Source organism: Hibiscus syriacus, unplaced genomic scaffold (genome assembly GCF_006381635.1).
Source record: "Hibiscus syriacus cultivar Baekdansim isolate YM2019G1 unplaced genomic scaffold, ASM638163v2 tig00112230_pilon, whole genome shotgun sequence".
Taxonomy (NCBI): Eukaryota; Viridiplantae; Streptophyta; class Magnoliopsida; order Malvales; family Malvaceae; genus Hibiscus; species Hibiscus syriacus.
The window spans coordinates 259,624-286,877 of NW_024063275.1; the positions used below are offsets into that span (position 1 = coordinate 259,624).

At 35.1% G+C, this 27,254-nt stretch overlaps 1 protein-coding gene across 1 annotated transcript; it reads right to left on the minus strand.

Annotated features, from left to right (window-relative positions):
- Positions 1–18,069: 18,069 nt before the first annotated feature.
- Positions 18,070–19,241, minus strand: LOC120176141. The gene has a single exon (XM_039182639.1). The coding sequence runs from the start codon at positions 19,113–19,115 to the stop codon at positions 18,174–18,176; it is 942 nt and encodes a 313-aa protein (XP_039038570.1). The 5' UTR covers positions 19,116–19,241; the 3' UTR covers positions 18,070–18,173.
- Between the last annotated feature and the right edge of the window lie 8,013 nt (positions 19,242–27,254).

Sequence of the window (27,254 nt, forward strand, 5' to 3'; positions counted from 1 at the left end):
CGTAGAAGAAATACAATGATTGATACCATATAAACCTCCTCACTAATGTCCAGATTAGAAGTTTTGGAAAGATCAGAAAAATAGTTCATAGCAATAGTTTGAATAGCCTCTTCATTCTCAACAAATTAGCCATCATCGGATACTAGATCATCAATTTTATTATTTCAGTGTCTTTGACAAGCAAACTTATGGAAGAATTTTGTATTTCTGTCCCCATTTTTGAGCTCCAATATAACTCCTCTTTGTCTAATTCCAACTTAAGAGCGAGTTTCGCATCAATTATTTCACTAACAGTCTAATCAGAAATTGGTTGGTCGTTAAGGGCTGTAAGCCTCTTTTCAAGTTCATTGACCGATATATTCTTTTCCTTACTGATTCTCCTGAACCATCCCTCCAAAGCATGACATATATGACGGAGTCGTTCAGGTACTGTTCCTGTATGATCAAAACCGATATATAAAAATCAGACAATGATCCAAAATAGAATGTGTAAGATGATCTACCTGATATTTTAGGAATTTGTTCAGCCATATTTGAGTCGCCACTGTACAATCAATACATTCCCTAATATTGTTTGTTTATGTACGTCCTCTCTTCCAAGTGAACCAAGTTCCATTATAATTCAAATCTTCTAAGTTGCATTCTAGAAGAGCATTACAAAAATTATCCATCTGCCACTCGCTTCAGAGGAGACTTCCCTATTTTTCAGCTGAGGAAAGAATTTCGTTAAAATCTCCAATAACACACCAAGGAGTATCTGGCAAATCATTAAGATGTTCGAGAAGCTACCGGGAATCCCTTCTATATGAACTTTAGGGGCAACGTAGAATCCGGTCAATCTCCATGATTTTCCATCATTATCTCAGTCAATCATAACATCAATGTGCCTGTCTGAATATGAATGCAAAAAAATCTCAATATTAATTTACCAGCCAAGAGATAAGCTACCTCATCCACCAATTGAATCAACATCAATTCCTTTTGTGTAACCATAGACTCTTCTAACATGTTCCATCTTTGATTTATGCAGTTTCATTTCAATTAGGAACACTACAGGGGGATTAACATCTCTCAGTATATTTCAGAGACGGCGAACGAACCGGGTCATCACCAAACCCCGGATGTTCCAACTTAATATTTTCATTACAAATGATTGGTTCGCTGAACGGGACCAACCGATGAATAGAAAGGCTCACAATTCTAATCCTCTATCACGGAAACACCTGGTACAAAAATTTGGAAACGAGGGCATTTGGGTCCTTCCACTTGTACCAACGGATTTTCCTCTCCCTCAGTCATTGCAATATCTAGGTTGTCACTTTCATATCTTGGATACAAGGGCAATGTTCTTGATTGATTACTTTGTTTGATGTTGAAAATTGAATTCTGTTATCCTACTGCATCATGATAGATTTGTTTCCATCCAAATTTGAAATTCCAGAAATTGTGCCTTGATTTGCAGGCGTCAGGGAGTCAAACACCAAATCCGAAATGGAGATTTGTCCAAAAATTTAGCACATCTGTCCCTTCCTCTCTATGCCATCTGTTTTGTGGCGGAGCACTGAGTGACGCATTCCATTCCATAGGTAAGTTTTGAATATCAGTTAATAGTCGAATTGGATAGAAACTTCCTCCGTTACCCAATTTACCGTAGAGAAAACACAAGAGTGCTAATTTTTCATATGATAATCCCTGTAACCCCTAGACCCGACGTATGCATTACGACCAGATCTAGTAGATTACGATAAAAATTTTCCAAAGACATCTTTGATAACTTAAAATCCGAATTATAATTAATCATCTTTAAAAATATAATTAATAGCATCAAAGTTTAAATTCAGTAAATTAAAGTCGTAAAAATAAAATATTTCAAAATCAGTATCGAAGCAAATTTAACATCAATAAAAAAAATCATTATTTTCAAAATATAGACACATGTCACCCAAATTAAATGCAGCTCGAAAAATAAAAACATTACAACAAAAAGTCATTGTACGAATGTGTCGATCCTTCGCCTATCCAAAAAGTATCTGAAAGAGAGAAATTTGGAGGAGTGAGCTAGAGAGCTCAGTGTGTTCCAACAGTGCAGAAATAAAACGTACAATTAAGTTTTTAAAATAAGTTCATATCACAATTATTAAAACATTAGTAAAGTTTTTAGTTTAAAATTTTAGTATCGCCCTCCATACAAACGCCATATGCAGTTCCCCGAAATTGAATTCATAAGGACTTACCCTAGGCTCGAAGGGCATATGTGCCAACCTAAGGGAGAAGCTTGGGTCCATAAGGTCTTACCCTAGCCGAAGCATAGGTGCCCACCTGAGGGGAGTGCCCTCAAGCCCATAAGGACTTACCCAATGCACACAACAGAGGAGCCACCCTAAGGGAGTACCTTAGGGTCCATTAGATCTTACCACTAGGCCCATTAGGCTTATGAGCCCACCCAAGAGCCGCCTTAGGTCCATAAGGAATTACCAGCTCGATCGGTCTGAACCTATACAAGGAATTACCAATTTGACCAAGCTGAACTTGTAGAGACTTCATACTAAATCCCAGAGTACCCCGGAAAAAATATTTTTCAGGCAGTAACTAGTGATAGCAGGAAAGCAGAGTTCAAACTGTTGAAAACATTTTAATATTTCGATATAACAAATTAAGTTAAATGAATTTTAAGATTTTCCAAATGATTTTCTAAGTATATTCGATAGAATTATTCGAATATCAAAACATTACTCCAAATCTTTCAAAGATCATTTTTAATCCTTACTCAAAGTGTAAAATTAAGTTTTAATCTTTGATTCAATTTCAAAATAATTTTACAAAGTATTTCGAACCATTTCAAAGCCAAAAATTCCAGATTGCTCAGAGGGAACCGATTCCCCCCCTAAGGGGGTACCGATCCCCCCCTGAATGGTTTGGCTCCGAGAATTCTAGTATGCTCGGAGGGAACCGATTCCCCCCCAGGAGGTACCGATTCCCCCCTTGTATAACGGTCAAAATATTTGAATTTTACACTTAGGGAACCGATTCCCCCCACGCTCCAAACTGTTTTATTAATTGTTTTCACACTAAAACGGCTATATTATTTTCTCTAATTATCCCCAACGTTCAGAAGTGATTCAAGGTGTATTAAGCAAGCTTAGAAGCCATTGATCAACAACAAGAAACATCAAGCAATTAGAATCAAGAAAGAATCAAAGAGAAAGCATCAAACCTCAAGTTTGAGCATTTCAAGCCTATTTTTCATTCAATATTCATTTTGCTTTCAAGAACACTTATTGTGCTCAATTGTATTTATTCTTGAGTGTTCTTTCTTTGTTCTAGAATTGTGCAAACATATTTGCCTTGTGAGGTTTTTCTTGTAAGTTTACAAATTTGTATTTCTCTTTGAGAAAAGAGTGTTCTCAAGAATTGAGGTATATTCTTGAGGGAGTTGTAAGGTTATCTCTTTGGCCTCAAAAGAAAGAACAAATTAGTGAATTTGTTGGAAAATCCTTAGTGTGGATAGCCAAGATAGTGGACGTAGACTTTGGTTGATAAAGTCGAACCACTCTAAATCGCTGTGCAATTTCTTTTAATTTTCTGCAAAAGCTTCCACCAAAATTTTTATTACCAATTCACCCCCCTCTTGGCCGATTCAGTCAATCGATTAACTCAACAATTGGCATCAGAGCCTAACTCATTTAAAGGTTTAATCGCCTCTTGAGTCGATTCGGGAAGAGTTATATCGATAATCAAAGTCATCAATGGCCTCCGCTTCAAACTTCGACTCCGGTCTCGACTCGATGCCCGTCAACAAGCCTCCTTTCTTCAATGGAGCTAACTATGCCTATTGGAAGAATAAAATGATGTACTTCATTCAAGCAAGTGACATGGGAGCATGGAATGCTGTAGAAGAAGGATACATTAAACCTCTCACTCATCCAAGGTTGTGGAGTGAAGGAGAGACAAGAATGTTCCAGCTCAACTCCAAAGCCATCCATATCATTTTTTGTGCTCTTGGACCAGATGAATACGGAAGAGTTTCATCGTGTACAACCGCCAAAGAAATATGGGACAAACTTCAAGTCACTCATGAAGGTACCGATGAGGTAAAGAAATCTAAAATTAGTATTCTAACGCATAACTATGAAAATTTCAGGATGAAACCAAATGAAGATATCAAAGCTATGACGGATAGATTTTGAACGATTGTCAATGGTCTCAAATCATATGGAGAGATCATTTCAAATGAAAAGCTTGTGAGGAAGTTAGTCTACTCCCTCCCAAAATCGTGGCAATCAAAGAAGACGGCAATCATCGAGTCTAAGGACTTAACGTCCTTAACTCTTGAAGAGCTGATTGTGTCACTCCTCACTCATGAAATGATGCTCGAAGATGAGGTGTACCTCGACAAGATTGACGAGACACCAAAGGAGAAGGAGAAGAAGAAAAACATTGGAGTTGCTCTCAAATCCACAAAAGATGAGAGTGATTCGAATAACGATGACGATGACGAGGAAATGGCATTGTTTGCCAAACGGTTCAGAAAAATGATGAGACCTTATCGAGGAAGAAAATTCAAATGAAATGAAGGCCTCAAAAATAAACCGAAAGAGAAGGACCCAATCATTTGCTACGAATGCAAAACGCCAGGGCATGTCAAATATGATTGCCCACAATTGAAGAAAAAGGGTCAATCAAAGAATAAGCACAAGGCTCATGTGGCTACATGGAGCGATGAAGAAAGTTCCGATGAAGAGGAACAAGAAGTAGCTAACTTGTGCTTGATGGCATTTGGGGAAGATTCTAAGGTAACCTCTAACTCATCCGATTTTGATGATTTATCCTATGATGAGTTATTAGAGGAATATAATGGGTTGGCTTCGGATTATGAGAAATTATTTTTAAAATATAAAAATGATGTTTCAAAATTGAAAAATGAAAACAAACTCATATCCAAAACCAACAACTATCTTGAAAGAAAAATCAAAGATTTGCAAATCAAACTAGAAGAGTTTGAAAAGAAAAATTTAGATTTGCAAAATTTACTTTCAAAGATCAATGATGATCATCAAAAGAAAATTGATGATCTTAAAACTTCTTTTGATAAAGTTGGAACAAAACATTTTGAAAAAGGTGGAAATTCAAAATCCAACTTTGTTAGAAAAAGTTTTAGAAACTACAATCATAGAGGTCCCCAAAGAACCTCTAATGGAAAAATCGTTAGAAGTATATGGGTTCCTAAAGAACTCATTACTACTAAAGATAAAAATATCCTACACAAATGGATACCTAAGGGGACTAGGATTTTGGAAACTAATGAATATGGACCCAAAAGAATTTGGGTACCAAAAATCAAAAATTAATCTATGTTTGTAGGGAAAGGAGCATTGCTACAAGGCACGGGAAACAAATTCAAATTCATGGTACCTTGATAGTGGATGCTCAAGACACATGACCGGAGACAAAAGCCGGTTCATTGAGCTTAACGCCAAAAATGGAGGAGAAGTGAATTTTGGAGACAATTCAAAAGGTCACATTGAAGGTATTGGTACAATAGGTAATACCTCTTCCATACAAATTAAAAATGTTTTATATGTGAATGGATTAAAGCATAATCTATTGAGTATTAGTCAACTATGCGATAAAGGATTCAATGTCTTATTTGAAATTAATGGTTGTAAAGTCATTGACATTGCATCTAATCGGATTATGCTTGTTGTTCATAGAATAGGAAACATATACATGGTGCATTTAGATTCTTTTGATATGACTAATTTATACCTAGTTGCTAAGGATGAACATGATAGTTGGTTATGACATAGGAGACTAGGACATGCTAGTATGAGTGTTTTGCAACGGTTAATTCAAGGAGATCTAGTAAGAGGGTTGCCTAAGCTTAAATTTGATAATGATAAAATCTGTGATGCTTGTGCTAAAGGAAAACAAAAGCGAGTTTCTTTTAAATCCATTAATGATGTATCAACTAGTAGAGTTTTACAATTGATCCATTTAGATCTTTTTGGGCCAACTAGAACTACTAGCTTAGGTGGAAAACAATATGCATTTGTCTTGGTAGATGACTATTCTAGATATACTTGAGTTCTATTTTTAAATACTAAAGATGAAGCATTAGAACAATTCATCTTGTTTTTAAAAGTAATCCAAAATGAAAAAGGTTACTCTATAACTAGTGTTAGGAGTGATCATGGAACTGAATTTGAAAATCTTGGATTTACTGAATTTTGTAACTCTAACGGTATTAGCCATAATTTTTCAGCACCTAGAACCCCTCAACAAAATGGAGTTGTTGAGAGGAAAAATCGAACTTTAGAAGAAATGGCTAGAACCATGCTTTGTGAAAATAATTTGCCAAAATATTTTTGAGCGGAAGCCACAAATACCGCTTGTTATGTTGTAAATCGAGTAATGATTAGGCCAATTTTAAAGAAATCTCCATATGAAATTTTCAAAAATAAAAAGCCTAACATTAGTTATTTTCATCCTTTTGGATGTAAATGTTTTGTTTTAAACAACGATAAAGAAAACCTTGGCAAATTTGATGCTAAAAGTGATGAAGGAATTTTTCTGGGTTATTCCTTAAATTCTAAAGCCTATCGTATATTTAATAAAAGAACTTTAGTTGTAGAAGAGTCTATACATGTTGTTTTCGATGATAATCCCCTTCCGAGGAAGGATTCTTGTGTGAATGATGATGTAGGTGTCATAAATACAAATGACGTTAGACATGACGTTGGAGAACCATCATCAAAAGAAGAAACGAAAAATGAGGAAACTCATGATCCTCTTGAGAATCCAACCATTGAAGAAAGGGAAGTATCTTATCCAAGAGAGTACAACTATGTCAAGGATGGTGAAATTATATGTGATCCATCAAAAGGGGTAACAACTTGATCTTCTCTTAGAAATATTTGTAATTATGTTGCATTAATCTCATGCATAGAGCCTAAGAACATTAAAGAAGCATTAAATGATGAACATTGGATTATGACTATGCAAGAAGAGTTAAATCAATTTGAGAGAAGTAAAGTATTGCCATTAGTTGAAAGGCCTAGTAATAAATCTATTGTAGGTACTAGATGGGTATTTAGGAATAAGCTTGATGAGAGTGGTAATATAGTGAGAAACAAGGCTAGACTTGTTGCTCAAGGGTATACTCAAGAAGAGGGCATAGACTATGATGAAACATACGCTCCCGTAGCTAGGATGGAAGCAATTAGAATGTTATTAGCATTTGCATGTTTCAATGAATTTAAATTATATCAAATGGATGTTAAAAGTACATTTTTAAATGGTTTTATAAAAGAATAAGTGTATGTGGAACAACCTCCAGGTTTTGAAGATTCAAATTTTCATGAATTATGTTTTAAAATTGACAAAAGCTCTTTATGGTTTAAAGCAAGCTCCTAGAGATTGGTATGAAAGATTGTCAAATTTTTTAATTGAAAAAGGTTTTTCAAAAGGGAAGGTTGACACTACATTGTTTTTGAAGCATAAAGGTAAAGATTTATTAGTAGTTCAAATTTATGTTGATGATATAATATTTGGTTCTACTAATGATGTTCTTTGCCAAGAATTTTCTAAGCTAAGGCAAAGTGAGTTTGAGATGAGCATGATGGGGGAGCTCTCATTTTTCTTGGGACTCCAAATCAAGCAAAGAAAAGATGGCATCTTCATCAATCAAGCTAAGTACGTCAAAGATATGCTCAAGAAGTTTGGACTGGAAAATGGGAAACCTCATGACACTCCAATGAGCTCTTCAACAAAGCTTGACTTAGATGAAGGAGGTAAATGTGTAGATGTTAAATTATATAGGTCAATGATTGGATCTCTACTTTATCTAACTGCAAGTAGACCGGACATTATGTTTAATGTTTGCTTATGTGCTAGATTTTAATCATGCCCTAAGGAATCACATTTACTAGCTGTTAAGAGAATCTTTATATACCTTAAGGACACTCCTAGTTTAGGACTTTGGTATCCTAGAGACTCTAGCTTTAGCTTGCATGCTTTTTCTGATGCGGATTATGGAGGATACAAATTAGATAGGAAAAGCACCTCCGGTACTTGCCAATTCCTTGAAAATATGCTAATTTCTTGGTTTTCAAAGAAACAAAATTGTGTTGCATTATCTACCACTGAAGCCGAATACATTTCAGCTGATAGTTGCTGTGCACAAGTTTTATGGATGAAACAATAACTTTTTGATTATGGAATTGAAGTAGGTACCATTCCTATCAAGTGTGACAATACTAGTGCTATTTGTCTCACTAAAAATCCCATCCAACACTCTAGAACTAAGCACATTGAAATAAGACATCACTTCATTAGAGACCATGTCACTAAGGAAGATGTAGTTCTAGAATTTGTTGATACTTTGCACCAATTAGCGGATATCTTTACAAAACCTTTAGACAAGGAATGATTTTGGACACTTAGGAGAGAATTAGGTTTGACCAATCTATCTTCACTGAGTGTTTAAAATAATTTTAGCACTTTTAATAATAAATGAAAAATGCTTATAATAGTAATTTTTGATTGCATTCATTGCTATTAGTTAGGGGGAGTTTATGATTCTTGATAAAAAAATTAATTTTATGTTCAAATATCGTTTAAAGATTAATTGAATTGTTTGAACATGATTAATTTTCAATATATGAGTTGCCAATACCACTAGAGGAAATTAATTTAGCATTTTAAGTATTTAAAATCGAATTTTAGCATTTTGGTGCAGAGGGAATCGATCCCCCCTTGAGGGAACCGATTCCCCCCCATAGGGGAATCGATACCCCCCTCGGGTTCTGGTTTTATCGGGCAAAACCCTTGGTTTTGGCCCAAAACTCTCTTCTCTTCTCTTACGCCGTTTCTCCTCTCTACGCTCTCCATATATCCACTTTGCCTCAAATCAACATTTTTAATCGGAATTCACTTCAAATATCATCCTCTAAACCTGTTGGAATCATCAAAAACGTGCAAACTTAATCTAATCTCACTCAAATCCGAAATCATTCAAGGTATTTTTCCAAAACTTCTTTTTATCAATTTATGAACATAGAACTAGTTTTAATTAGTTCTAGGTTGAATTTTTGATCGGGCATTGATTAGTTAGTAATTAGAAACTATATATTACAACTAATTTCATCAAAAACACAAGATTTTTTCAAAATTTTCTAAATTTTCGAAAAAAAAAATTAATTTTCAAATTATTGTGTTTTGATTAAATTATGTTGTTATTATGAAAACTATACATATATTGTTTCTCAAAACCATATTTTTCAAAAGTTTTTCAAAAACTTTGCCCATTAGGATTGATTTAGAGAACCTTGAAATATTGAGGACTCAATTGAGTTGTGAGATTGATTGAATTGCATACATGTGTTTTCTAAATTGCAGGTTATCAATTCTATTCCGATTTCCTAAACCATGTCCAATCCTAAACGTTCTAGGTCTTCATCTAGTCGTTCACACCGTCAACCAAATCCACCTCCAAATCCTCCACCTATTCCAATTTCTACTCCTAATCCTATTGATCCTAATTTGACTATCCAAAATTCGTGTTTCGATCATCCTGGTCCTAGAAATCATCGTTTTTGGTATTATCAATATTTCGACTCTTACAAAATCTGGGAAGAACGTATTCCTTCTCGTCAAGCTATGTTAGCTATCAATTTTAAATATCTTCCTCTTTTACAAGAGTGGAAATTTGATAAACTCTTTGACCTTGAACCCATCGTTTACCATCAACTTGTTCGTATTTTCTATTCTAATGTCGTTTGTGTTAAAAACCAAACTGAAACCGAAACCATAGGAATTCGTTCCTACCTTCTAGGACAATTCTTATATATTGACTCGGCTTACATAGCCAATACATTCGGATTAGATAATGATGGGATTTCAAATGAAAAACAGGTTTTAGGATCTCGTTATAAAAGAAGGGATAGTGCAAGTGTCCTAGACCTTCATGAACGTTTTCTTCATCTAATGATTTCTTGGTGATTTCGACCATCCGGAGGTCGTTATTCTACTCTTAGAGCCTTAGATCTTTGCTGGTTACATTGTTTCGAAAACAATATTAAAATCAACCTACCTTAGATTATTTTTGCTGAAATTGTTGAAACCGTAAATCTTGTTCATAACAAAAAACTCTGTTCATCTCTTGTTTACGGTTGCATTTTGAGTAATCTGTTTTCCAAAGCTGGGCTTAGAGTCGGTCTAGATGCCGTTTTTCCCCTTAAGAAACAAATTAACCTTCTTTCCTTAACGAGAGCGGGATGGATTAAGGATAAGGAAATCGGTGAATGGGTTCGATCTTCTGCAAATACTCCGGGAGCTAGTTCTTCACAAGCTCCACCCGAAGCTGACGAAGATCTCGAGCTTGAGCAATTAATGCGAGACATCGATGAAGCCAAAGATGAACCTGAGCAGCCCGAAGAGCAAGCACAACAAACGCATCCAATGCCTCCATATTTCCAATCCTTTATGGAGACATTCGATTTTCGATACGCTACTATGGATTCGCGTTTTACTTCTATAGAGTCCCATTTATCCACAATGGGAGCTCAACAATTAGAAATTTTTCGGGAAATGCGTGCAAATAATGAAGCAACCAACGCACGTATTAATGACCTCACTAACGAAATGGCCGCTATGCGAGCTTGTTTTCCTCCTCCTGATCCAGATATGTGATTCAATGTTTTGCTTTGAACTCCAAACTTGTTGTTTTAACATTTTGAATATTTTGGAATGTTTGAATTTGTGGATTGATTGACTTTGAATTTGTTTGGATTCATGAATGGTTAGAAATTATCTATTTGGTGTGATTAAATTTATTCATTATTGCATCATTTACTTCATGATTAGATATATGACCAATTTTGCCATTTCACATTAATTATGAATATTGATTATGAAACTAATGGCTAACGTTTCTCTTGCTTGTGATCTTAGCAGCTTATATTATTATATATAATCAATTGGCTAAATGATTTCAAACCCTTGTTTAAATTCTTTAAATTGTCTTTTTGATTTAACAAAAAGGGGGAGAAGTGTTAAAGTGTTTTTAAATGATAAATGGGAGAAGTGTTAAAGTAAGGGGGAGTAATTTCAAAACTTAATTTCAAAATCTTAAAATTACTAAAATGTTTTGTTATATCAAAAAGGGGGAGATTGTTGAAAACATTTTAATATTTCGATATAACAAATTAAGTTAAATGAATTTTAAGATTTTCCAAATGATTTTCTAAGTATATTCGATAGAATTATTCGAATATCAAAACATTACTCCAAATCTTTCAAAGATCATTTTTAATCCTTACTCAAAGTGTAAAATTAAGTTTTATTCTTAAAACAATTTCAAAATAATTTTACAAAGTATTTCAAACCATTTCAAAGCCAAAAATTCCAGATTGCTCAGAGGGAATCGATTCCCCCCCTAAGGGGGTACCGATCCCCCCCTAAATGGTTTGGCTCCGAGAATTCCAGTATGCTCGGAGGGAACCGATTCCCCCCCAGGGGGGTACCGATTCCCCCCTTGTATAACGGTCGAAATATTTGAATTTTACACTTAGGGAACCGATTCCCCATAGGGGGTACCGATTCCCCCCACGCTCCAAACTGTTTTATTAATTGTTTTCACACTAAAACGGCTATATTATTTTCTCTAATTATCCCCAACGTTCAGAAGTGATTCAAGGTGTATTTAAGCAAGCTTAGAAGCCATTGATCAACAACAAGAAACATCAAGCAATTAGAATCAAGAGAGAATCAAAGAGAAAGCATCAAACCTCAAGTTTGAGCATTTCAAGCCTATTTTTCATTCAATATTCATTTTTCTTTCAAGAACACTTATTGTGCTCAATTGTATTTATTATTGAGTGTTCTTTCTTTGTTCTAGAATTGTGCAAACATATTTGCCTTGTGAGGTTTTTCTTGTAAGTTTGCAAATTTGTATTTCTCTTTGAGAAAAGAGTGTTCTCAAGAATTGGGGTATATTCTTGAGGGAGTTGTAAGGTTATCTCTTTGGCCTCAAAAGAAAGAACAAATTAGTGAATTTGTTGGAAAATCCTTAGTGTGGATAGCTAAGGTAGTGGACGTAGACTTTGGTTGATAAAGTCGAACAACTCTAAATCGCTGTGCAATTTCTTTCAATTTTCTGCAAAAGCTTCCACCAAAATTTTTATTGCCAATTCACCCCCCTCTTGGCCGATTCTGTCAATCGATTAACTCAACACAAACATATTTATTTATCAGTAAAAATAGTAACCAAAAAACATGAATTAGACAATTAGACTTACTTTAGTAAATCAGAAATCAGACTTACTTTAGTAAATCAGAAATAAAACTTTAGATCAGATAAATCATACGGTAAATCAGAGCAAATAATACATTTCAAATCAGAGAAAACAATCCTGTGCACATGACATATCAATTAGATATTTAAAACAGGTGTATGACACTTAAGGAACCTCACAAAAAGTATCAGTCTGGAAGATCTATCGAACATCGACTTTACTAGGCTCTTCGACTGAACGAAAACCTAAGTTATTACATAATAGAGTTATAATCGGAGTAAATATACTAAACTGAATGTTTAGCAGGGTTACAGAACTATACGAGTAATCACGGGCTGACGCTGATGGACCGATCAAGAGGAATCAGGTCGAGCAGGCAAACGGTCAGGAGATCCACGAGTAGCTTAAATATACCATAACTTTAATTAGTCCTTGATCCTTCAATAAAATTTGATGCACTGAAATAAATACTTAATTTACATATTCATATTCGGGTTTAACGGTTAATTCAGAGGCTTTTTGGTTCGAATTTGATAAAACAGACTTCGAATTCGGACTCATGAAGTCAAAAAAATAAAATATGACATTTCAAAAAATTTAACTTTTTGGTCAAAGTCATAGTCAATGATCAACTCTGGTAAAAGACAACGGGTTAGGCCGATTCGAATTGACTCGGTTCGGTTTGGGTTGACTCGATTCGGTGCGAGTTGACTCGGACCGATTCAAACTAGTTCGGGCCAATTCAGTTCACTTGGACCGTTTTTAGAAGGCTCCCAGAGTTGTGGACGAGCCCCACGCGCATGCGACGATGCGTGGTGGCACGTGACGATGGTGTTGGGGTCCGGGGTGGCCACCGATTACTCCAATGCATCCAAACACACCAAACAATCCAACTCAACATCAATTAACTAAAAACTAAGCCAAAACCTGCAACAAATAACCAGAATTAAGATCTTATCTTACCTATATCGACGGTCGACAAAAAATGGCAATGACGGACAATGAACCCAGTCGAGTTTTATGATGTCGATGATGGTGAGTTTGAATTTGGGGGTGGTGAGGCGAGACGACAATGGAGGCGACCGAAATCGACGAATGAACAAAACAGTGAGGGGGTATTCAGCGTAGCTTCAAGCTCTCACCCACGACGAATAATGACCGATTTGAAGCCTTCGACGGTTGGGGTTTGGTTGGGGTGGAATGCGGTTTGATTAGTGGTGACGGCATACACTGGCGACAGCTCAATCAGAGTAGATCGGTGAGGGTACGATGGTCAGGGTTGGGAATTAATATTTTTTGGGGGATAAATTTAGGGTTCTTAATCAGAAAAAGGGTTAGGCTTTTGGGTATATAACCCAGGTGAAATAAATAAAATAAATAATTATTATTTTAGTCACAAACATTGACCAATGCCGGTTGGTAGGGGATGGGCGACCATAACCTAGGTCCTGGGATCAAACATGCCCAACCCCTTATTTATGTTTTTTTATTTATTTTTCCAACAGATCAGAGAAATGGGATAATTGAGGGTTAAGTCCCTAAATTTCTTATACTTTTGATATTAACCCTGAACTTTTTAAAAATTATTCATTTTAGTCCCTTATTTAAACTTAAATAAAATTATTTAAAAATCTAATTTAAATTCGAGGTGTGACAACTCTCCTTCCCTTAAAAGAAGTTCATCCCCGAAATTCACCAAAGTCAAACAGGAAACATAACATATATATCTAATAGTTCCTTTAGAGGACAAAGGTTAATTACTCTATTGATAATAACGAAGAATATTGTTAGACTTAGAGCGGAAACAAGGGTCTCAATGCCTTAAATTAAAAGTCTATGGGTCTTAAGATACGAAACTCGCGTATTGAAAGAGCGTTGTTAGAGATGCATGGTATGAAACAAAAATAGCAATAAACAATATACTTGCAAAAGTCCCTGGCTCATCTCGATCACCGGAACGTCTAGTAGCATAGACAAGGACATGTTGTCAAGCCTCAGAAACATTTGGTCCTTTACACTGCGATTAAGTTCTACTGTCGACCCTAGATACAGATCCAGAAGTCCTACCCTGACTGTGACTCCTAGTTGGAGTTTCAAAAGAAACTTGAGAACGTGTAGGAGTCTGAGCGGGGGTCCGATCGATAGAGGTTGGATGTGGACAATTCCTCAGAAAGTGCTCACTGGATCCACAGCGATAACATGTACCCATTTTGTTATGACACTCTCCTCCGTGTCGATTTTCATAGTGCTCACAACTTGGTATCGGAGTGAAACCTGAAGAATCACCTTGACTAACAGATAGAGGTAGAGTTGACGCAGGCGTCGAACCAATATGACTCCTCTGATGAGCAGTAGTACGAGTCCTCTTATTAAGGGCGTACAGAAGGATCAAACTAACCGGAAGACCTCCTAAAGCGATCTCAATCTACCATTCTCTATCAGGAGCAGAAGCCTCAACTTCTTTAGCGTCATTTGCTTTCCCTACCACAACATTGAATACATCATCCTACTGAGCACATGACGAAACAGCTCGTATCTCAGTCCATGAGCAAACTTTCAGCTCTTATCCCTCTCGGTAGGTACCATACTAGAACCATACTTCAGTAACTTCAAAACCTCTATCTCATACTCAGAAAAAATCATATTTCCCTGAACCAGATCTTGGAACGGCTGTCTTCTATGCGTGAGATAACGATCTCCCAAAAAAAAAAAATCCTAAAACGCTCTCTAAAGAAGTCCCAAGTCAAGTGATCGGCCAGAACACTACTCACAACAGACTCCCACCAGGTGTGGACATTCCCGTATAATATGGAGACAACTCCCAAATAACGTCGCTGCGGGTCTAATCCTAACTGGTCCGTATGTCGCTCAGTATTGCAGAGCTAGTCCTCAACCTCAGTTGGACCTCCACCAGTAGGTCCTCCAAAGGTCTTAACTCTATTAACAATCAGAGTCTGAGAAATATGAACCTCATGTACAATGCCTGTAGCTCTAACCGCTCCCTGACTCAACTAAAGAAACTATCTACCGATATTTTCATCTAGCACTACTCTAGAAGGCTCGATCTCAGAAACGATCGCTCCTCTAACTGGAGTCGTCAAACATATACCCGGGGTAGGAGGCAGATCTATCGGGGTCGTAGGAGTAGAATTATCTACCGGAGGCGTGTGATCTATATGTATCTCATCTATACGGTCCGTAAACCTAGTCGCTCGACCTCGTCCTTAGTCAGGTTGACGACCATGTCTAACACTCATCTTGGTGGATCTCGAGGTTAAATACAGAGAGATAAAGCCTAAGATTAAATTGACACTTAGAGTCCGTACACAATTAAACTCGTAAAAACTTGGTGACATGACCTTTGTGACTTATTTTGTAAAATATTTTAAACCGTATTTTTAGTTTGGACCCATTCACAGTCTGATATTTTAAAAACCGAAAGCTCTGATACCAAAACCTGTAACTCCCTAGACTCGACCTATGCGTTACGATCAAATCTAGCGGATTACGATAAAAATTTCCAAAGACAACCTTAGATAACTTAAAATATGAATTATAATTAATCATCTTTAAAAATATAATTAATAACATCAAAGTTTAAATTTAGTAAATTAAAGTGGTAAAAATAAAATATTTCAAAATCAATATCAAAGTAAATCTAACATTAGTAACAAAAATAGTATTTTCAAAATATAGGCACCTGTCAACCAAATTAAATGCAACTCAAAAAATAAAAAACATTATAACAAAAAGTCACTGTACTAATGTGTCGATCCTCCAAGTGCCAGGTACGGGTCGTCTATCCAAAAAGTATCTGAAAGAGAGAAATTTGGGGGAGTGAGTTAAGGAGCTTAATGTTTTTCAATTCGAAGGCTTTTGGGTTTGAATTTGGATAAACAAACTTCGGTTACAAATCAGGAATTCAAAAAACATAAAATATAACTTTTCGAAAAATTTAACTTTTTAGTCAAAGTCAAAGTCAAAGTCAAAGGCCAACTCTGTTCAAAGTTAACGGGTCAGATCAAAGTTAATGGATCGGGTCAAGTCAACGGGTTGGGTCAAAGTCAACGAGTCATGTTGGTTTGGGTTGACTCAGTTCGGTTTGGGTTGACTCTGTTCAGTCTGAGTTGACTCGGACCAGTTCTAGAAGCCTCCCAGAGCTGTGGACGAGCCCCACGCACACATGGCGGCACGTGGTGGCGCGTGAAGATGGTGATGGGGTCAGGGGTGTCATCGATTACTCCAATGCATCCAAACACACCAAACAATCCAATTCAACATCAATTAACTCAAAAATCAGCCAAAGATTGTAATAAATAGTCAGAATTTAGATGTAGCTTACCCACACCTACGGTCAATGAAAACGACAAAGACATACAAGGAACACGGTCGGGTTTTATGTGGTCGATGATGGTGAGTCCAAATTTGGAGGCGGTGAGGCGAGAGGCAACAGAGGCGGCTGTAATCGACGAAAGAATGAAGCAGTGAGGGGGATTCAGCGCAACTTCAACCTCTCACCCACGACGAACGACGGATGATCTATAGCCTTCGATGGTTGAGGTTTGGTCGGGGTGGGACAACGGTTCGATAGGTGTTGATGGCGCACACTGGCGATGGCCGGATCAAAGTGGATAGGTGAGAGGGTACGACAACTAGGGTTAGGATTTGGGGATTTTTGGGGGATAAATTTAGGGTTGCTAGATCAGAGGGGGTTTGGTTTTTGGGTATATAACCCATGTGAAATAAATAAAACAAATATTTATTATTTTAATCACAAATAATGACCTAGGCTGGTAGGTAGAGGATGGATGGCCATACCCTAGGTCTTGGGTTCAAACTTTCCCAGCTCCTTATTTTTATTTATTTTTATTTTTTCAACATATCAGAGAAATGGGATAATTTAGGGTTATGTCCCAGAGTTTCTCATACTTTTGAGATTGACCCTAAACTTTTTAAAAATTATTCATTTTAGTCCTTTATTTAAACTTAAATAAAATTATTTAAAAATCTAATTTAAATTCGGGGTGTGACAATCTCACATATTGATGCTTACCATTGGACAATAGCAAAGTTTCCTGCGTTTTAGAGGGATTCAAATGTCTACTTGAACCCGAATTTTCATTATACGTTTATATCCTAAAATGGTTGTAGTATAGTCATATTTAATGAATGTTCCAATGAAGTTACCAAGAAGCTTTGCGACCTTCTCTGACATAAACCCGAGAGGGACCTCATGAACTAGAACCCATAAATCTACATAGAATAAATGAAAATACACACGATCTTCTCTGTTCTTTAGTCTATGAAGAATAAATAAGTGAGAATTGAAATTTCAAGGGCCATTCTTCTCGATAAGATCAACATCAATGACGTGATAAAGCCTGAAGAGATAATGTCCATAGCCTAAATCGGTGATAGAGATGCCTCCCGTAGGATGCCAAACATTCGCTAGAGTTCCTCTCATAGATTGAAAATTTATGACACTGGTTGTGAGGAAAGAGCCGACGAAACAATGGGTAAAGGAAGTGATTACATTCTCGTCTTCCACCTCAATCTGTATACCTTCGTCCTCTTCATTTGCGATTGAAAGATTCGTCAAGTTCTGCACTACATCAGCCATTGCGGAAAAAAAAGGAAAAAATTGAAAGAAACAAAAGAAAATCAAAGCGCACTACAAGAGCAGAGGGAAGGGTATTACAAGAGCAGAGAGAAGTTTTCCATAATTTTAACCTTAAAATTACGAACACAGTTAATTAGATCAATATAAGTATGGAATCTCAATATCACGATTTACTCATAACAGTTCCTTGAAAGAAAGGGGAAAAAAACATTGCAATTATACATATTATTAGAAAAGTCTCTTCTTGGAAGTGCAAGTCGTCATTTCTGGATTCTTGACTCTTCAACATCAGTAATCTGATACGAACTATGCTTCTTACAATCATGAAAGTAAAGCATGAGGGCAAGCCATTTGAGCAAGTTCCCCAAGCAAACCAGGCCGATTTGCACTGCAGTAATCCCAACAATGCTACTGCTGTTGCTATTGTTCCATCTCTGATAAAGGAAAGCAAATCGTAGCCCAAATCTCCAACCGATGAATCCAAGCATCAGCAAGAACCCACCGCTCCTATTACATCTGGTGAGATACGATGAAACCAGCAACGCCACATCGCCTTGTCTGTTATCTTCCATAATCGAAATCACAATTCCCACGTTCCAAACGGCGCTCCATTCCACGTACTTGGCCAACAAAGCCATGAAAAGCACCATAAACATCGGCACCAAGAAAGCACTTGCCGATACCATTATATATATGTATGTTGCAAAGGAGAGCAGTCCAAGGACAACGAGGGCGGCTAAAGAGAGAGAGCAAAGCGAGGTAATTAGTGGGGCTTTGAACCTCGTTTCGTTGATGGATCTGCTAATCATGTGTTTGAGGCTGATGGGTTTTTCTCCCGCAACGATTTTCGACGCGATATCGATAATTGCAGTGGTGTTGAAAAGGTCTAGCAAATGGAGGGTTGCTGTAAATAAGAATCCCAGTAAAAGAGCCATGGGAGAAACTTTGCTTAACAAGTTGCCGATTTCGTAAACTCTTTCGTAGTCATTGCCAAAGAATTCGAGAAAAGGCTCTGATGTGTTGTGCAATATTTTTGCGGATTCAATGAGGATTTGCTGGAAGATGATTTCGTAGAAAACGAGGAAGCAGAAGAGAGGGAAGGAAGTGAGGAAGGTTAAGAAAATGAAGGTGGGATTCTTCAATGGGATTTTCATGGATTCTTTGATTATTTGGAAGAAGCCAAGTTTTGATGAGTTCTCCATCTTACTAGAGATGTATGGAGCTACTGCAATTCCTTTTTCCTATTAAGACTTAATAAGAAGGTGAAGAGTAAAGAACACTACAGATTGAAGTCTTCCCGGGGGACGACTTCACTTGGAAAGTTCAAGGAAATGCTAATGGGTTGGTTTTGTTGACTATTATTTCATCCATTAATCCTTGAAATTATCATTGCATACTGTTTTTTTAAATAGTTATTGCATATTGTTTTTTTTTTGATTAAATACTTATTGCATATTGCAAAAACAAGAGTTGGGTGTATTTTTTTGAGTTAATTGCATCTTATGTCTCTAAATTATAACCCTCATTTTAAATTGATCCTTAAATTTTGAATATATTAATTTCATCCTCAAACTATGACTCACATTCTAGATTAGTTCTTAAACTTTTGAACATTCTAGTTTCATCCATAAACTATGACTCTCTTTCTAAATTGGTCCTAAAACTTTTGAATATTCTAATTTCATCTCCAAATTCATCCAAATATGTAATTAGTTTTAACCTTAGTTTAACCTAAATTTTGTTTCTTTTAAACATATAATAGTATAACGTGGCTTAATGGTTTTATTAACAAGGGATGTGATTAATATATATGTAAATTTTGGGATGAAATTGGAATGTTTAAAAAGTTAGGGGATTAATTTAGAATGAAGGCTATAGTTTGGGGATGAAATTAAAGTGTTTAATATTTTGAGGACTAATTTATAATAAATACTGATAGTTTAAGGAAGAAATTGAAATATTTGAAAGTTTAAATATCAATTTAAAATGAGAGTTATATTTTAAGAATACGTAATTCGATTAACTTTTTTTAATATAAAAATTATGTTAAGATTTAAAAGATAGATGAAAAAAATTGGAACCTGGGAAATCCGGTGTTGGAGATTCTAGATTTCATTGTCAATTTATAAAAATTAACGGGTTGCTATCGCGCTTGTCTTATTCATTTTTATATTTTAAAAATAATAAGAAAATTGTCATAATAACGTAGATCTTCTTATCTCTATTCTTGATGTCTCTTCTAATAATGTTTTCTTTTTGTAATTAAATACTATTGTGCAAAGATAAAGTTAAATGTTGTCTATGAACCAACTTATATCAGTGGTTAAATAAATAATTATTGTTCCTAGAGACTACAAGTTCAAGCACCATCAATTGCAGACAAGTTAATTGAACGTTCATTAATTGTCAAATTTTAAGAGTATTTAGAACATATACTACTTTATAATCACCTTAGCTTAATAAGAAAAAAAGAAGTTAAATGTTGCACATGCTCTCAGAAATGAGTACTCCTTCGAGATAACTCAAATCTCAAGACAAAATTGAAAACCAATTATTAGGGAGGTAAAAAATATGAACATTATCTCATTTTAAGTGAATTATTAAAAAAATATTGAATATATTATATTCCAAAATAAATGTTATTAGAGCACACGAAGATTGAATAAAATTTACGTCGATATTTTAACTCTAGAGTAAAAAAAACTATTCAAAAAGAACTTAAAGTTAAAGAAAAAATTATTTATAATTTTTCAAATGAATCTTAAATCTATGTAGTTGAGGAATTCATGTTAATTACCGAATTTAATTTTCTTCTACGTGGTTAAACAAAATCATGAAAAAATTTATAGTGTACATCCTTATGACAAACAATGTACACGCATAAGGTTGTATTTTTCTTTTAATGGATATATAGCCCATGTTTTAGGTGGCTATAATGAGAAAACCTTGATGAATCCACTGATGTGAAAAGGATATACTATAATGTCCCAAATCGTGGGTTAGGAGTTTCGGGTTGACCCGAGATAGTTTGGACAAACCCAATTTCCTTGATGGAGAGATTAGCCTATATAGAGTTTGGATTGGGTTTATTTTAGGGCCTAATTGTTATTAGAAAGTGTATTTTTAATCCTAGGATGAGAGCAATTAGACCAACGTTTGAAATAAAATCATTAATTTAAGAATATTTTCACGTGGTTACCTCTCCCCTTTATCCCACCAAACACTCCTCCTTGCTTCTTCTATTTATTATTCTTTTCATTATCCAAAAAGATAGAAAAGGTTGAAACTTTGTTGTCCTTCAAGTTTAGTTCAAGAATTCTATGGTGAGAAATGAAATCTCCGTTTCAAGAGCTTCAATTCAAGTCTATAATCTCAAGTTTTGGTTTTAGTCTCATATATTGGGTTTTAGGGAGGTTTAAGAGAATCAAGTGACTCTAACCCATTTTTAGTGGATTTAAGTTATAAAGAGTGTTTTTAACTTCAATCCAAGCACCTAATTGAGTTAGTAATCTATTTTAGGGCCCAATTGTTATTAGAAAGTGTATTTTTAATCCTAGGATGAGAGCAATTAGACCAACGTTTGAAATAAAATCATTAATTTAGGAATATTTTCACGTGGTTACCTCTCCCCTTTATCCCACCAAACACTCCTCCTTGCTTCTTCTATTTATTATTTTTTTCCTTCTCCAAAAAGATAGAAAAGGTTGAAACTTTGTTGTCCTTCAAGTCTAGTTCAAGAATTCTAAGGTGATAAATGAAATCTCCGTTTCAAGAGCTTCAATTCAAGTGTATAATCTCAAGTTTTGGTTTTAGTCTCATATATTGGGTTTTAGGAAGGTTTAAGAGAATCAAGTGTTTATGAAGCTTAAGATCATGCACATAGTAAATCTTAATATGAACTATTTTTAAGCATGAAAAATGACTTTTTATTACCCAAATATTGTAACACCCCAATCCAGGCCGACCCGAATATCCATGGATTAAAATGTCACACGGGACTATCGAAATAGTAACCCAAAATTTTTCTTTAAAATTGATGTATAAACGACTGAATAAAACCATACTTATAAATAAAATAAAATGTGATAATAAATTTGAGTGCACAAAATATGGGGAGCTCCCAAAGTGTATCCAAAACAATACAATACTGAGTACAATTCAAAAGTTACAGCTGAATGCACACAAGGGTCCATAAATAGTACATGCCCTCTAAAAATAACTCAAGACGTGCTCTGAAAGTCTCTGCTGATCTGATATACTACATTGGAATATTTGTGATGATAACTCCCCACGAACAACCTCCTAAGAACCTGCACATTGAAATCCATTTCGAACATTGAACTTATGAGCTCAGTGCCTCACTAATAATTGAACTATACTACATGTATTCACTAAATGAGCTATTGTTGAAAACATTTTGATGTTTCGATATAAAAAATTAAATGTTATTGGATTCCAAGATTTTCTAATCATTTTCAATTATATATTCGATCAAACTATTTGAATATCAAAATATTACTCCAAGTTTTTCAAAAGTCAAATTCAATCCTTACTTAAGTGTAAAAGTGTGTTTTAATCTTTTAAACAATTTTACAAAGTATTTCGAGCCTTTAATCGAGCCAAAAATATTTTCTTAATAAATCTTAAACAAAAATAACAGATTGCTCGAAGGGTACCGATACCCCCCAAGAGGGTACCGATACCCCCATATAAGATTTGGCTCCGAGAAATTACAGATTGCTCGGAGGGTACCGATACCCCAAGAGAGTACCGATACCCCCATGTAAGATTTGGCTCCAAGAAATAACAGATTGCTAGGAGGGTACCAATACACCCCAGGAGGTACCGATACCCTCATCTCAAACGGTTGAAATATTTGAATTTTACACAATAGGGTACTGATACCCTATGCAGGGGTACCGATACCCCCTAACGCTCCAAATTGTTTTATTAATTGTTTTTACACAATAACAACTCTATTATTAATTCCACTAATGATCTCCAAAGTTCAGAAATGATCCAAGGAGTATTTAAACAAGCTTAGAAGCCATTGATCAACAACAATTATCAAGAATAAAGAGAGAATCAAAGAGAAACCATCAAACCTCAAGTTTGAGCATTTTGAAGCCTATTCCATTTAATATTCATTTTTAATTTCAAGAAAACTTATTGTGCTCAATTGTATTATTCTTGAGTGTTTTTTCTTTGTTATAGAATTGTACAAACATCTTTCCTTGTGAGGATTTTCTTGTAAGTTTGCAAAATTTGTATTGTTTTTTTTGGGAGAGAATGTTCTCAAGAATTTGGGGTATCATTCTTGAGGGATTTGTAAGGTTACTCATTGTCCTCAAAGGGATATAATTCTTGAGGGATTTGTAAGGTTACTCTTTGTCCTCAAAAGAAAGACAAATTAGTGAATTTGTGGAAAATCCTTAGTGTGGATAGCTAAGGTAGTGAACGTAGACTTTGGTTGAGAAAGTTGAACCACTCTAAATCGCTGTGCAAATATTTCCAATTTTCTGCAAAAGCTTCAACCGGAATTTTTATTGCCAATTCACCCCCTCTTGGCCGATTCTATCGATCGATTAACTGAACAATTGGTATCAGAGCCTCACACATTTGAAGGTTTAATCGCCTCTTGAGTCAATTTGGGAAGAGTTACATCGATAATCAAGGTATCAATGTCCTCTACTTCAAACCACGACTTTAGTCTTGATTCATTCCCGTCAACAAGCCTCCTTTCTTAAATGGAGCTAATTATGCTTATTGGAAGAATAGAATGATATATTTCATTCAAGCAAGTGACATGAGAGCATGAAATATCATAGAAGATAGATATATCAAACTTTCCACTCATCCAAGATTGTGGAGTGAAGGAGAGAGAAGAATGTTCCAGATCAACTCCAAAGCTATCCATATTATCTTTTGTGCTCTTGGACCGGATGAATACATGAGAATATCATCTTATACAACCACCAAGGAAATATGAGATAAACTACAAGTCACTCATGAAGGCAAAAACGAGGTAAAATAATCCAAAATTAGTCTTCTAACTCATAGCTATGAAAATTTCAAGATGAAACCGGATGGAGATATCAAAGCTATGACGGATAGATTTTCCACGATTGTCAATTGTCTCAAATAATTTGGAAAGATCATTCCAAATGAGAAGTTTATGAGAAAGTTAGTTTACTCTCTTCCAAAATCTTGGCAATCAAAGAAGAAGGCGATCATCGAGACTAAAAATTTAAAATTCTTAACTCTCGATGAGCTAATTAGTTCTCTCCTCACTCATGAAATGATGCTTAAAGATGAGGTAGACCTCGAAAAGACGGAAGAGATAAAGAAAGAGACGGAGAAGAAGAAGAACGTGGGAGTTGCTCATAAATCCATAAAAGATGAGAGTGATTTGGATGAAGATGATGATGACGAGGAGATGACATTATTTGCCAAACGGTTTAGAAAATTGATGAGGCCCAACCGAGGAAGAAAATTGAAACGCAATGAAGGCTTCATAAAAGAACCGAAGGAGAACCCTATAATTTGCTATGAGTGCAAAAAGCCAGGGCATGTCAAATATGATTGCCCTATATTGAAGAAAAATGGTCAATCAAAGAAGAAGCACAAGGCTCATGTGGCTACGTGGAGCGATAAAGAAGGTTCCGATGAAGAGGAACAAGAAGTTGCAAACTTGTGCTTGATGGCCATCGGGGAAAACTCTCAGGTAACCTCTAACTCATTTGATTTAGATGATTTATCTTATGATGAGTTATTAGAGGATTACAATGGGTTGGCTTTGGATTATAAGATTTTATTTTCAAAATATAATAATGATATTTCAAAATTGAAAAATGAAAATAGTCTTATGTCCAAAACCAACAATGATCTTGAAAGTAAGATCAAAGAATTGCAAATCAAATTAGATGAATTTGAAAAGAAAAATACTGATTTGCATAACTTACTTTCAAGAGTACATGATGATCATCAAAAGAAAATTGATGATCTTAAAACTTCCTTTAATAAAGTTGGAACAAAACGTTTTGAAAATAGAGAAAATTCAAAATCCAAATTTGTTAGAAAAAGTTTTAAAAACTACAATCATAGAGGTCCCCGAAGAACCTCTAATGGAAAAATCGTTAGAAGTATATGAGTCCCTAAAGAACTCATTACTACTAAACATAAGGATATCCTACACAAATGGATACCTAAGGGGACTAGAATTTTGGAAACTAATGAATATGGACCCAAAATAAATTGGGTACCAAAAATAAAAAATTAATCTATGTTTGTAGGAAATGGAGCATTGCTATAAGGCACGGGAAAAAAATTCAAATTCATGGTACCTTGATAGTGAATGCTCAAGACACATGACCTGAGACAAGAACCGATTCATAGAGCTTAATACCAAAAATGGAGGAGAAGTGACTTTTGGTGATAATTCAAAAGGTCACATTGAAAGAATAGGCACTATAGGTATTACCTCTTCCATACAAATTCAAAATGTTTTATATGTGAATGGGTTAAAGCATAATCTATTAAGTATTAGTCAATTTTGTGATAAGGGATTCAATGTCATGTTTGAAACTAATGGTTGTAAAATCATTGACATTGCATCTAATCGGATTATGCTTGTTGGTCATAGAATAGGAAACATATACATGGTGCATTTAGATTCTATAGATATGACTAATTTATGTCTAGTTGCTAAGGATTAGCATGATAGTTGGTTATGGCATAGGAGACTAGAACATGCTAGTATGAGTGTTTTGCAATGACTAATTCAAGGAGATTTAGTTCGAGGGTTGCCTAAACTAAAATTTGAAAATGATAAAATCTGTGATGCTTGTGCTAAAGGAAAAAAAAAACGAGTTTCTTTTAAATCCATTAATGATGTATCCACTAGTAGAGTATGATAATTGATTCATTTAGATCTTTTTGGGCTATCTAGAACAACTAGCTTGGGTGGAAAACAATATGCATTTGTCTTGATAGATGACTATTCTAAATATACTTGGGTTCTATTCTTAAGTACTAAAGATGAAGCATTAGAAAAATTCATCACGTTTTCAAAAGTAATCCAAAATGAAAAAGGTTACTCTATAACTAGTATTAAGAGTGATCATAGAACTGAATTTGAAAATCTTGGATTTACTGAGTTTTGTAATTCTAATGGTATTAGCCATAATTTTTCAGCACATAGAACCCTTCAGCAAAATGGAGTTATTGAGAGGAAAAATTGAACTTTAGAAGAAATGGCTAGAACCATGCTTTGTGAAAACAATTTGCCAAAATATTTTTGGGCAGAAGCCACAAATACCGCTTTTTATGTTGTAAATCGAGTAAGGATTAGGCCTATTTTGAAGAAAAATCCATATGAACTTTTCAAAAATAAAAAGCCTAACATTAGCTATTTTTATCCTTTTGAATGTAAATGTTTTGTTTTAAACAACGGTAAAGAAAATCTTGGCAAATTTGATGCTAAAAGTGATGAAGGATATTTTCTAGGTTATTCCTTAAATTCTAAAGCTTATCGAGTATTTAATAAAAAAACTTTAGTTGTAGAAGAGTGTATACATGTTGTTTTCGATGATAATCTCCTTTAGAGGAAGGATTATTGTGTGAATGATGATGTAGGTATTATAAACACAAATGACATTAGACATGACGTTGAAGAACCATCATCAAAGGAAGAAACGAAAAATGAGGAAACTCAAGATCCTTTCGGGAATCCAACCATTGAAGAAAGGGAAGTCTCTTACCCAAGGTAATACAACTATGTCAAGGATGGTAAAATAATAGGTGATCCATCCAAAGGGGTAACAACTCGATCTTCTCTTAGAATTATATGTAATTATGTTGCATTTATTTCATGCATAGAGCCTAAGAATATTAAAGAATCATTAAACGAAAAACATTGTATTATGGCTATGCAAGAAGAGTTAAATCAATTTGAGAGAAGTAGAGTATGGACATTAGTTGAAAAGCCTAATAATAAATCTACTGTAGGTACTAGATGGGTATTTAGGAATAAGCTTGATGAAAGTGGTAATATAGTGAGAAACAAGGCTAGACTTGTTGCTCAAGGGTATACTCAAGAAGAGGGCATAGACTATGATGAAACATACGCTCCCGTAGCTAGGATGGATGCAACTAGAATTTTATTAGCATTTGCATGTTTCAATGAATTTAAATTATATCAAATGGATGTTAAAAGTGCATTTTAAATGGTTTTATAAAAAAAGAAGTGTATGTGGAACAACCTCCTGGTTTTGAAGATTCAAAATTTCCAAATCATGTTTTTAAATTAACAAAAGCACTTTATGGCTTAAAAAAACTCCTAG